The sequence below is a fragment of the Semicossyphus pulcher genome, unplaced genomic scaffold (genome assembly GCF_022749685.1).
Source record: "Semicossyphus pulcher isolate SPU_LCO1_2020_fin unplaced genomic scaffold, fSemPul1.0.p SCAF_13, whole genome shotgun sequence".
In the NCBI taxonomy this organism is placed as follows: Eukaryota; Metazoa; Chordata; class Actinopteri; order Labriformes; family Labridae; genus Semicossyphus; species Semicossyphus pulcher.
Window position 1 is genome coordinate 23,104,304 of NW_027211637.1, and position 13,522 is coordinate 23,117,825.

The 13,522-nt window shown below is 43.9% G+C and overlaps 1 protein-coding gene across 3 annotated transcripts; it reads left to right on the top strand.

Moving 5' to 3' along the window:
• The first annotated feature begins 397 nt into the window (after positions 1-397).
• Positions 398-13,079, top strand: brpf1 (bromodomain and PHD finger containing, 1). 3 transcript variants are annotated; one of them, XM_069660227.1, is made up of 16 exons: positions 398-594; positions 1,859-2,645; positions 2,939-3,128; positions 3,221-3,508; positions 4,508-5,025; positions 5,278-5,467; positions 5,553-5,693; positions 6,302-6,430; positions 6,559-6,964; positions 8,180-8,485; positions 8,578-8,859; positions 8,943-9,090; positions 9,475-9,608; positions 10,402-10,517; positions 10,644-10,798; positions 12,882-13,079. In XM_069660227.1, exons 2-16 carry the CDS (start codon positions 1,903-1,905, stop codon positions 13,063-13,065), a joined length of 3,930 nt encoding a protein of 1,309 aa, XP_069516328.1. In that variant the 5' UTR covers positions 398-594; positions 1,859-1,902; the 3' UTR covers positions 13,066-13,079. The 3 variants fall into 3 exon arrangements, with proteins under 3 accessions (XP_069516328.1, XP_069516331.1, XP_069516329.1); XM_069660230.1 differs by having other exon boundaries at positions 10,465-10,517; XM_069660228.1 differs by having other exon boundaries at positions 8,581-8,859.
• The last annotated feature ends 443 nt before the right edge of the window (positions 13,080-13,522 follow it).

A 13,522-nucleotide genomic window follows, 5' to 3' on the forward strand; every position in this document is an offset into this window, starting at 1 on the left:
AGAGTAATTATAGATTATTTATTGTTTTTCATATTTGTTATGGCCAAAGGAATATTACACAAACAGGAGAAATCATGGGATATCTTTAGTTATTTGAAGTGTGACGTGAATTGAGGCCAGATGAGATGTTTTCACGCTCAGTCCTGCCGACATCTTTGAAACAAAGCCACAGATTCGCGATATTCAACACAAAATAATCTGGGAAACTACCTGCCTCGTAAAAAGGGAAAATAAATTATATTATAGTCAGAAATAATACATGTCACTATAAAGTGTTTGATAAAAGGTGAATACGGTCTCTATTTTGATCCCAAACACAAGAAATAGACCCTGCTTCGTGTGGCGAATGTGTCAACCGCCGTCTGCGGCGCAACGCTACAGCAACGGTTAGCCCTTTTGTTCAACGGAGTTCCTGAATAATTCCCAACACAATGAAATGATCGGGATATTAAATTATTTCATCAAAACATTTCACTGTACCTACGCTACTCGTGATCTCACCTGGGACTATCTGATGAATTAAAAAATCGATCTGCAACCCTTCCGATCGGGTGTGAGGTTTCCGAAGCAGGCAGTCTCGAGGAACGTGGAGTAGTAAGTGCTTACAGATCTGCAGCGTTAAACGGCTTTGTGGGAAATTGGGTCACATTAAGACAATTAAAGCTATATTCTATGAGTGATGTTACTTCAATTTCAGTAGTATACCTTAACCCATTAAACCCTGACAGCACGAAATAGTAAAGCCCTAATGCAATACAAGGATGCCTGACTGTTTCCCTCGTATTGCTCAACGTTTGAGAGCTATTTGCCACAGTGATGGAGAATTAACTGATGGATGCAACACAGCCGTTTATTCAAATATTAGAATAGAACTCACGCGCTGTTGTAGTCTGTGAACCTCGTAGAATCAGAAGTTATACTGTCAATGTGCAGCTCAGTGAGTGGGATTCACAGGGTGAGGTCATTGTGGAGGGAAACACTAAAGGGCTGAATGCTCATCCAAGTTACAGTGTATAACTTTAAACACTCTTGTTTCTGATTTATAGACTATGAATTATACTTAAATGTTCTGCATGTCAAAGTGACATCTCTTTGTGCAGCTAACGTCTGCCCTATGGATGCAGCTATAGCAAAGCACGCAAATTACTCTTACCTAGTTAACATTACTGAGCTGAATGAAACACAGAGTATCGATTAAAATGATGTAAAAAGTTAACTGAAGCTAGTTTGCAATATAAAGTAATGAGTAGAGTGAGTTAGCTGTATTCTCTGTAGCAATGTTTTTACAGGGTGCACTGGTGTTGTTTGCTAGCTGCTGTTAGCTTGCAGGCTAACAGTGTCAGCCTGCAGCTTTTTCATTGTTTCATCAAAATGCTATGGCTTACATTTGCAGGATTAAAATGCTTTACATGCAATGGTACACTCTGGGTCTTTCAAACTTAATTTCTTCATGTGCACTGTTGTGTTAACTAGATTCGGTTCTAACTCATGAGGTGTAAACAAGCTTGAAAAACTGTCAGCTACACTTACTGTTATGCCGTTTGTTCCACTGCACCTCAACCGTAAATAACTGTAGTTAGCAAGGAACAGAAGCAAACATGTTGACTTATATTGCACCTGTTTTAGACTAGCTGAACATAAATGTGTGTTTCCTACTGGGAATGAGGGAAATGGTCACGTGACTGCACCATAACAGGTGCACAATGTGATGCACGACTTGTCTAGACTGTTGAATCTAACTGCTACAGTTTATCTACTTTAGCCAGTATCTAAGTATTGTATTTTGAAAACATAATATAGTAATCAGAATGAAAATCTCTTGAACTGATTCTCCTGTGGTTGTGTTCTTCTCTTACAGATGTAAGTTGAACAGCATCTGTCCCAGCAGTGGCTGTTGGCACCATGGGGCTGGACTTTGATGTAAAGACGTTCTGTCACAATTTGCGGGCCACCAAGCCCCCCTATGAGTGCCCTGTGGAGACCTGCCGTAAAGTCTACAAGAGCTACAGTGGAATTGAGTACCACCTTTATCACTACGACCATGACAACCCAACTCCTGCACAGACAGTACCCCAGAAGAAGAGGAAGGGGCGGCCTCCTCGTGCCTCACTGGCCGGGTCGGGAGATACGGATGACGGTGGAGGTAACGGAGGTGGGGGACCGGGGCAGGGCGAGAATACACCTGGTAGCCCCAACCGGTCGGAGAACTCCCACTCCCCGGGCAGAGAGACAATGACCTATGCTCAGGCACAGCGCATGGTGGAGCTGGAGCTCCAAGGAAGGATCCACCGCATCAGCATTTTTGAGAATATTGATGTGGTGTCAGAGGAGGACAGCGACGCAGAGGACGCTCCACAATCTGGTACTGGTGGTAGTGGTGGAGGAGTGTGTAACGGTAGTGATGGTGGAGGTGGAGGTAGCGAGGTAGGAGGTAGTGGCAAAGACCGAACTGATATCCCATCTTCTAATGGTGGCAAATCCACCCCAAAGTCTGGGAAGCATAAGAGTAAAGAAAAGAAGAAGGACGGCTCATCTCATCATCACAGCTCGCAGTCCGGGCCTGCAGTCAAGCTGCCTGAGGCGGTCTTCAGAGAACTGGACCAAGAGAGACCCGATGCCCCTCCTCGGCCTTCATCTTACTACAGGTAAACTTTCAGATTTTTAATCTTTTGCATTAATAATTACATTGTAGGTATGAGAATTTAAGGCAGGATAATTGCAGCACTTATGTTCAGACAGTCACCAGTTTGTTTGCAGCTAATTGTGCTGCATCAATCAGGAAATTTATTGGACCTAAAGTTGCTGCTATTATTCTGTAATTTGCTGCGTTTTCTGGCTCGTCCTTCCCTCCCAGTTAATACTAATTCTTATCTGCCAATGTACCAATTATGTAATAATATAAACAAATGATTCTCTGCTTTTCCTCTCTGCTGTTCAGGTACATTGATAAGTCTGTGGAGGAGCTGGATGAGGAGGTAGAGTACGACATCGATGAGGAGGACTACATCTGGCTTGACATCATGAACGACAAGCGGCGGCGCGACGGTGTGACACCAATTCCTCAGGAGGTCTTTGAGTACCTCATGGACCGCTTAGAGAAGGAGTCCTACTTTGAGAGCCACAACAAGGTACCTGAACTTGGAAATTGAGGTGAATAATAATAACACTGAAACATATATTGCATCCAACTCTGATCCCTCCCTATCGTCTTCTCTTCCAGGCAGACCCCAGCACCCTAATCGATGAAGATGCCGTCTGCTGCATCTGTAACGATGGAGAGTGTCAGAACAGTAATGTGATCCTGTTTTGCGACATGTGCAACCTGGCAGTGCACCAGGAGTGTTATGGTGTGCCCTACATCCCAGAGGGCCAGTGGTTGTGTCGACGCTGCCTGCAGTCGCCGAGTAGAGCTGTGGACTGTGCTCTGTGTCCCAACAAGGGAGGAGCTTTCAAACAGACAGATGATGCACGCTGGGCACATGTAGTGTGCGCCCTGTGGATCCCAGAGGTAAACACAAACACCACCACATGCAGTTCTGAACAGAACTTCATAAACATGCAGATTGCAATGGGTTGTATTCATTCATGGGGTATACACCCTTTGGTATTAAGGCTGTTTCCTTCAGAGTAAAAGTTAATTGCATTTCTCCCGTGGGTGCATACTGATTTTCTGATGCTTTTACACTCCATCAAAAGGTCCCACTGATTTATATTTCTTAAGGGTGTAATTCCCATTTTGGAATTAAAACTGATTGAAATTATCTTTCTTTTTAACTCACCAAAATAAAAAGCAGGATGTGCGATTCTCTTGGTATGCTAACCCTTTCTATTTGCAGACTTCCAAAATATGGGGCAAAAAATTAAAAGACAATATTGCTTAGCTAGCTAACCCTTAACGTACCTATTGCTGAACCTATTGCCTTTCAAACTGTTGGCTAGTTGATTTATTGACATCACGCAGAGCTGACCGTAAACAGACAAGAGGCAGTATTTAGCAGATTGCAGTAGCAACGATTTGCTCCTAAAAACAGAATAATAGTAAGAATAGCATGTCCCAGATGTCTTAATTGGAGAATGCTATGTTTAATAAGGCCTGATTCAGGATAACAGAACATGCTGTCGCAGGCTCTGCTTCACACCAAGCCGGGCACTACAGATGAGAATGAGCCTTCTGGCACATTTTGTTATATTGGCAGTGATGCTTATAATATGCACCGTCCCTGAGAAATAACCTGAATAATATATATCACTAACACATTTGTAATATTCACATAATCAGAATAATAAACATGTTTAAACCGCAAATCAAATTGAATAGTGATCTTCAAAATTGGAAGAGAATTGAAAGTGGTTTCATAAGTATGACCCAAAGTTATAGAATGCAAAACATCAACATTCAGATGAATAACATCAGTGTTAATGTACACACATGTAGTCAGTTCGCTCTTTACTAGCCTGAACCTTTTATTATAGTTCTGAACTAAATTGTATTTTGCTGCCTCCTCAGGTCTGCTTTGCTAACACAGTCTTCCTTGAGCCGATCGATAGCATTGAGCACATTCCTCCTGCCCGCTGGAAACTCACCTGCTACATCTGCAAGCAGCGCGGTTCAGGCGCCTGCATCCAGTGTCACAAAGCCAACTGTTACACTGCCTTCCACGTCACCTGCGCTCAGCAGGCCGGCCTCTATATGAAAATGGAGCCTGTCAGAGAGACTGGGGCCAACGGCACCTCTTTCAGCGTCCGCAAGACGGCTTACTGTGACATCCACACGCCCCCAGGATCCGCCCGACCTTTAGGGGGAGTGGGCGGCGCGAGCATGGGTTCTTCGCACAGCGAGGGAGAGCTGGAGGAGGACGACGAGCCCAGCATCGGCCATGACGATGACTCCAAGGGCTGGAGCTCTGAGCGAGCTAAGAGGGCGAAGGCCAAGTCAAGGCTGAAAATGAAAAGAGCGAGGAAGATCCTAGCTGAGAGGAGAGCTGCTGCACCTGTGGTGTCTGTGCCCTGCATCCCTCCACACAGGTAGATCCAAACTCCATGACACACACATGCCTGTTTACCTTTTATTTAAAACTGTATGTGGATGAGCAGGTTAAACAAAATATCACTGAGGCCAACTTATGTCCTTTGTTTTTACATTGCATACCAATCTGTGCTGTACCGATTAACACCCTTACCTTCTGGGAAAGGGGAGATGTTTCCTGTAACAGTAAAAATGTTACATATTTATAACATGAGAGTACAAGAGATTAAGTAGTGTTTGCTGTCCTCCAGGCTGAGCAAAATCACCAGTAACTTGACGGTACCCAGGAAGAGCCAGTTCATGCAACGGCTGCACAGCTACTGGACCCTGAAGAGGCAAAGTCGGAATGGTGTCCCTCTCTTGCGCCGGCTCCAGACCCACCTGCAGTCACAACGGCATATTGACCCAATCCCTCCACAACCTCTGTCACAACTCCCTGTGGTGACTAGTGATAATGTTAAGCAACTCATTCTAGTGTACTTGCATCTTTCGGTCGTCTAACATGGTTTTGTGTTCGCGCGTGTAGGCACCGCAGAGGGACAGCGAGGAGAAACAATCGGCACTGAAGGAGCAGCTGAAGGCGTGGCAGAGACTGAGACACGACCTGGAGAGAGCCAGGCTGCTGGTGGAGCTCATCCGCAAGAGGGAGAAATTCAAGAGGGAGACGGTAAGACAAAAATGTACCTTTATTTGTGTCACTGACAAATACATAAAACGGTTTTTCACAAGCCGCTGCTTTGATTTGACTTGCATATCAACAATGAGGGTCCAAATAAAAATATGTATCCTCAGAATCCTCAAGCTACTTTATCTATTTCAGTAATACATGTTCTGCCTTTCTGTCCCCCTGCAAGCTTAAATTAATTTCGCTTTAATCAGAATGTATTTGTTGTGGTCAGGTCTTGCTCGTGTGGGAGGTGCCAATGATAAGTGCTGCTGGGAAGCTGTGACACATTTAACATTTAAGAATCAGCTGCTGAACAGCAAAACATGAGCTAAAATGTCCCTATTAACACGAGTGCAGACACATCAATCCACGTATTAATCAATCCACTATGTTGTTAGGGCCATATAAAAAAATGGACACGATAAAGAAACTTTTTTTCACTCCGGCGGCTCAAGTGTAGTGTGCGGGTACGACCGTAAATTTGACTCTGTCTACACACACACACACACACACACACACACACACACACACCACATTCTGACTGCACAGATTTGTCTATGTGTATTTATTCAGCAGGTGTGCATAGTTCACAATGTGTCTGTGTTTAGATTAAGGTGCAGCAGATGGCGCTGGAGATGCAGCTCACGCCCTTCCTGGTGCTGTTGAGGAGCACGTTGGAACAGTTGCAGGAAAGAGACACAAACAACTTCTTCACTGAGCCTGTACCGTTGGCGGAGGTAAATGCACACATTCACACACACACACACACACACACACACACAATACACAGTACAAATTTGAGTTTTAGAATGTACAGGGTCATGCTTCCCGCTGATCTCCACTATGTCTTTCCTCTATCCTCAAGGTGCCGGACTACCTGGACCACATTGACACTCCAATGGACTTCCAGACCATGTGGAACCTTCTGGAGTCCCATCGCTACCTCACTTTTGAGGCCTTTGAGGCCGACTTTGGCCTCATTGTCAACAACTGCCTCAAGTACAACGCCAAGGACACAGTCTTCTACCGCGCTGCCCTGCGGCTCAGAGAGATGGGCGGGGCCGTCATAAGGACCGCCAGGCGGCAAGCTGAGCGGATAGGCTTTGACTACGAGACCGGCATGCACCTCCAACGAGAGCTGAGCCCTGAGAGTCAGCGCGAGCAAGAGAGAGACAGAGAGAGGGAGCGGGAACGGGAACGGGAGAGAGAACGAGACAGAGAGCGGGACAGGGATAGAGAAAGAGAGCGGCTGTTGTCGTCTAATGAAGATGGTAAGTGAGCTTTTTTGGCTTTAAGTTGGGAGATTTATGGCAGCCAAATATTTTGTTATTCAAGCACCGAAGTAAAGTGATCTAAGTGATATGTTATTAATACTTAATGCGATTTATCTTTGGCGAAGGGACTATTAGGGCATATTGAAATACTGAAGGGAGGTGGGAGTTAGGAGGAGTGTCCTGATGGCAAAAAGGAATCAGAGGGTCAAACTGGAAGCCATGGGTGTAGTAAAGTCAATTAAAATAAGGGAAAAGGTAATAGTCGGAAAATCCCAAATCAAATGACTCTGCAGTAGACCCGGGTAATTATCGCCTCGGCAATAATGGGAACACAAAACCCGAGACGACACGCTAACCTCCGCTCCCTTTCCGGCGCGATGCTATGACGCACATTGAAGTTCCGGCCGCTGTCGCGTACATGCAGAAGAACAACATACAGCGGCGAATTTGTTCTTTGTTTCGTGCAAGATGCGGCAACACTGGCAAGATAGCGAAGTGAGAGAGCTTCTTCTGATCCGAGGGGAAGAAGAAATAAGACCACAGGCTTCTGGCATAGTTAGAGACCACTCTATTGTTTACTAACCCTGTTTCCGGCGCATTTGTGGCATCAGACGGTGATTCAGCAGAAAAGAGGCCGAAAGGAGTATACTCCACTGGCAATGGGAAATGAGACAATCGGCATTTATTAGCGGGTCTTCCCAGGTCTGAAAAACCTGCGTCAGCGCGCTAATTTTGGTGGGAAAAGGGTATTCCTTTCATTGACTTACTGTCTGTTAAAAAACATTCCTCGTCACAAGCATTGAGCACAGAGTAAGTATTAGAAATAGGTGGAGAAAGAAGCTGAACAGAAATATTTTAGTAGAGAAAAAAAAAGGTCTTTAACACAGTTCAGCCTCATGACCACTAGGTGGGGCAAGACATTCATTCGATTCAGTTAAAGCATAAACACAACTCCTCTTGGCTGTATGAACCAGGCTTTCCTTGTTTACTGCGTCTTCAGGTTAAAGCCAAGCTGCATCTGTATTTGTCACTGGATAAACGTACTGATTGGGGCCTCTCACATATTAAATTGCAGACAAGATGAATTTGATACAGAATATTCCAACACGAGAGCCCACGTGCTTTCTCTTTGTTAGTTTCCAGTGATATACTTCATAATTAGCTATCTCTGAAGGTTTTTTAACATCCTCTCTGTCTCCCTGCCCCTCACAGACCTGCTCCTGCCAGAGAACAGGCGACGGCTTCCGCTGGAGGAGCAGCTGCATTACCTGCAGACGCGTCTTGATGAGGTCAGCTCTGGGAAGCACAGCATTGGTCAGTCTCGTAGAGCCAAAGCCCTGAGGAAGGAGATCAGTGTCATCAAGAGGAAGCTTGCGCACCAGCGGGAGGGAAGCTCAGGAATGGGAGGCAGGGACTCTGTGGGAGGAGGTGACCGTGGTTCTTCCCTCCCCCATCACCCATCTGCGGGACACCACGATGAAGGGGGAGAAAGCAGCAGCCAGGAGATTGGTGGAAAGGGTGTGTATGAGAAAATGTGTAATATCAATAATCTGCAATATGTACATGATAAAAGCTTTTAAAGGGACTTACATTTCAACCCTCTCCTCCAGAAGACCTGAGCGTGTCCTCGTCTGCACTGGCTCCAGAGGTGGGCCGTCGGACATCTGTCCTCTTCTCCAAGAAGAACCAAAAAATGGCTGGACCCCCCAAAAGGCCAGGACGACCGCCCAAGAACCGGGATGCCGGCTACGGTGGGGCGGGGGTTAGCCAAAGCCCAATCGGTCCCCCTCAGCTTCCCTTGCTCTCCTCAACCAGGCAGAGGAAGAGGCCCCGCAGCCCCCACAGCAGCTCCAGCTCTGACAGCGACAGCGACAATGACGACCTGCTGCCTGGTACAGACAAACACAATGAACTTTAAACTACTGTTTCTGAGTCACACACTCACTTTGCTTCTTCTTTTACTCCTTTTCCTCAGGTTTGCCAAGTAACGGTTTTGATGGAGGAAACCAGCCCGTAACCGAGAGCTTCCGGGTGTACAGAAATGACACTCGTCTCCCTCGCTCCAGCTCCGACTCAGAGTCCACAACCAGCAGCAGCAGCAGTGCGGCTTCGGACAGAACAAGGTGATTATTGCACAAATACACTGGGTGTTCATTAGATACAGAGCGGTACACCTGGTGTCCTTAAGAGGTGAAATGTGTCTGTTCTAAGCAAATAGGCTAAGATGACACCGCTGGCCAGATGGTATTGGCCTTATGTCTACCATCCAGATTGTCATTTAAGGAGTATTAAAGCTTTTTTCAGTGGTTATTAAAGTTATAATTGTTCTTAGAAGCCCTAAAAAGATTCCAAAAAGTAGCTGCTTGTTACCACAAAAGGTAGTGTAACAACCAGGAAGCCACAGAGAGCTGCACAAAACATCAATGCTAGATTATCCTGTTAGATTGTAATCACTTGCAATACAGCTGTATGCATCCTAACAGTCTGGTCTCTCTCCTCTCTCTCAGTACGACCCCCTCGAAGCAGGGCAGAGGAAAGGCTTCGTTCTCTCGCTCTGCCTTCCAGGAGGACAGCAGCGAGGAGACGTCGGGCACTGAAAATGATTCCTACTCAGTCGGAGGATCACGGAGCGTTTCACATTGTAAGCAAATCTACACACACACAAGCATGCCTACCAGTGGCAGGGCATACACAATTAGATTTTGTGCGAGTGTCTTCTCAGAATGATTTAAATCTTAATGTAGGTGGTAATTCAGAATATCTTGGTATCTGTGACCAATCAAATTTGATTACGTATTTGAACCATATAACTTATGATGTCGTCATGACACTAGTTCGAAGCTATTCACTGGTCAAAATGATGAAAATATTGGATATCTTTTTTAACTGTGACTTGTCTTGTACCTTTCCCTGGAGCTCAAGTGAAACATTCAACCAACGCCCCCTGCAGTGCATTGCACAAATGGTTATCTTCTCCTCTCTGTGTCATATTCAAATAGTTTTAAAGATTTTGAGATCAAGCTGAGGATAACTTGTGAGCAGCACCGGTGCCCAGAAAACATTCTTAACACTAGCTGCGGTTTTGTCATTGATAGGGCTGGAAAATAAAAACATAATGAAAGAATAGAATTAAAATAAAGAGATCTGTATTTGCTGTGTGAAGTGTTAAATTCAGCATCTCAAATAACAACCAAGACCATTTGTTTAGGACACCTAAACTAGCTCTAACTCAACTGGATATTCCACAACCGACCCTGTTGCCCCGTTACAGGGACATATAATCACAACAGTGATCTCTTTCACCAGTGTTAGGGAGAGGCAGTGTTTCTTTTTAAAACCACTTAGAGTATGTTAATGCTCGAAGCATTTGTTAAGCTAGAAATGAGGTCGCACAATGATGAGTGTCTTCCTGTTCCTGTGCTCATTACCGTCAGTGGTGCGGGGCCGAGCAAGGTCAGGATGTTGGATGACCTCTGATGACTATTCTTCTCTTGAAGCTCTGGATCTGGTGTGGGCCAAGTGCAGAGGCTACCCTTCGTATCCTGCGCTGGTAAGACACAAGTTTACTCTGCAAATACCATACACCAGTGTGAAATGTAAATAATTGTTCCCTTCAGGGGATTCTGCAGTTTAATGAGCCACCATCTAACCCTCCTCTTCCTCCCTTTGCCTGCAGATAATTGACCCGAAGATGCCCAGGGAGGGGGTGTTCCACCGAGGTGTCCCGATCCCTGTCCCCCCTTTGGATGTGCTGAAACTGGGGGAGCAAATGACCCAAGAGGCCAGGGAGCACCTGTTCTTGGTCCTCTTCTTTGACAACAAGAGAACTTGGTTAGTGCTCTGTGATACTTTTATATTTTTAATTCACTAATCGTAATCATTCTTCAAATTTGTCTTTTCCTGTTTTTGCGCTGTGTTTGTTTCCGTCCCCCGCAAAAAACTGATGAAGTACTGTAAAAAAAAAACAAGACACAAGCAAAACAAGCTTCCGATGTTACTGGATGTGTGCACACAAGCCGAGCTGTGGCAGTAGTTCAAAGGAAACTACGCTCCTTTTACTGAAGTGCAAGACGGCAGAACATTTAGCAGAAATAGGGCAAACGTGGTTTGAGAGGCGGAGAGGAGGCAAAAACAAGTCGTGTTATAGGTCATAGGCCGCTGCGCAATCACTTCAGAGACATGATGACAACAGCTGGTGTTGTTCTCAGCCTCCTTAATGATTGCCTATTCAGACGTTGTAATGCTTTAAAGTCGAACAACCTAAAGCAGGAAGCTAAATGCTGAAAACATTAACTAAAGTAATGAGTAAACAGCTGACATGAAATGAAATGAAACACGATGAGCTAAAGTAATAGACCAACAGTTGAAATACCAAACAAAAAATAACGGTTAAACGGTTCAAAGAATTGACTAAAGTAATGGATTATTGGTCAAAATACCTCACTAAAAGTTAAGGATAATAGCTGAAACTGTTAAAATAGTTAGCTAAATAGTTACCATAGCTAAAGTAATGGCTAAATTGTTACATTTTTTCGCTAAAAGTTATAAATAAACAGTCGAAATTGTTGGCTAAATTGATGGATAAATGGTTGAAATAATTAGCTAAAGTGATGCCTTCATAGTTAAAAATGTTAGCTAAAGTAATGGCTACGTTGTGGAACTAGCTAAAGTTACTAATTCACGTTTGTAATTGTTAGCTAGAGTGATAAATGGATATGTGGATAAATGGTTAATAAATAGTTTTCTTAAAAGTATGGATTCATGGTTGAAAACGTTAGCTAAACCAATGGTTAAATTGCTTTTGCTTAAAAGGGCAGCTGTGGTTCAGTGGCAGGGTAGGTTATCTTTCAATCGGAAGGAGGGTGTTCAATCCCTGACTACTACAGTCACATGTCCTTGGGCAACAGACTGAACCCCAAATTGCTCCTGAAGGCATAGCCATCGGTGTGTGAATGGGGCAATGTGACATGTAGTGGAAAAGCGCTTTCACTGGTCGGAAAACTAGAAAAGCACTATGTAAGTACAGTCCAGTCCATTTAAATTGTTGAAATGGTTAGCTAAAGTAATGGTGAAATAGTTAAAATGGTAAGCTAAAGAAACGGCTAGCGGGTTAGCGGTCGCAATTGTTGGCTAAATTGATGGATTAATGGTTGAAATAATAAGCAAAAGTAATGGCTAATGAGTTAAAAATGTTAGCTAAAGTAATGGTTAAATACTTAAAATGGTTAGCTAGAGTAACGGCTAAATTGTTGAAATATTTAGCTAAAAGTTATGGGTTAGCGGTCGCAATTGTTGGCTAAATTGATGGATAAATAATAAGCTCAAGTAAAGGGCTAAAAGGTTACAAATGTTCAAAGGAATGGCTTATCAGTTAAAAAATGTGCACTAAAGTAATGGTTAAAAAGTTTAAATGGTTGGCTAAAGTAATAGCTAAATTGTTTTAATATTTAGCTAAAAGTTAAGGGTAAACGGTTGGAAAATCCTGCTTCACTCAAAGTGGTAGCAGTACAATTGCTGACCAAACCAACCTTAATATTAACACTTGAATTGTATGAAAAAATTATAGTAGGTATAGTTTACATTTTTACGGAAAAAATTGAAAAAATATAGTACATTTTTACAATTAGTTAATTCATCTGACACGGCTATGTAGGTACCTTAAGCAGTGGATACCAACCTTTTTGGCATAAGTGAGTAAACAAGGAAGTCATTCATTCAATTCAGATTGTAAAAGAAGTGGCTCTGCCCTTTATGCTTGCAGAGATATTTTTAGTACACTTTATTCATTTAGTCTGAACTTACCAATTGACACATTCGTTTTGGGTTTTGATACAATTTTAGATGTTTAAATAAAATTAAATGAACTAAATGAACGATTTAACCCTCACCTGTGTATATATTTGTGTGCATCCAGGCAGTGGCTGCCACGCTCTAAGCTGGTGCCGCTCGGGGTTGATCAGGAGCTGGACAAGGAGAAGATGCTGGAGGGAAGGAAATCCAACATCCGCAAGTCAGTGCAAGTGGCTTACCATCGTGCCATGCAGCACCGCAGCAAGGTGCAAGGCGACCCCAGCAGTGAGACCAGTGACAGTGACTGAACACACACACACACACACACACACACACCTAATATGTTGGTCTTTGCAGGCGTTGTGGAGTATGTTTCTCTCTCAAGAGCCCAACCCTCCATCAAAGAACAGTGCCAGTAGCACAGAGTGGAGAAAAAAGCATCCACTACTTTGGCCCCGGATACAAACTCATGCACACTAAGCTGTATTTAATCTGACATGTAAAATATTGTATTTAAGAGAATTGAAAAGAAGGTATTAATAATTATGATCGGAAAATATGCTACGTTCAGAATCATCAATCCAAATACTCTTCGTGTGTGGTCGATATGTTTAATGACATAATGGTTTACAGAAACAAAAGTGATCATAGTATCGCACTTTGACACATAGACAACTCCGCCTCTTCATTCTTACACATGATTTTACATTTAAACCGGGAAACGCATGCAGTGTACATTAGAACGCACACACTGGGTATGGCTGA

Coding starts and splice junctions, on each gene's coding strand:
- brpf1 (XM_069660227.1), top strand. CDS start 1,903: ATGGGGCTGGACTTTGATGTAAAGACGTTCTGTCACAATTTGCGGGCC. Junction 5,468..5,552: donor CTCTGTCACAACTCCCTGTG/GTGACTAGTGAT, acceptor TCGCGCGTGTAG/GCACCGCAGAGGGACAGCGA. Junction 10,799..12,881: donor TTTGACAACAAGAGAACTTG/GTTAGTGCTCTG, acceptor GTGTGCATCCAG/GCAGTGGCTGCCACGCTCTA.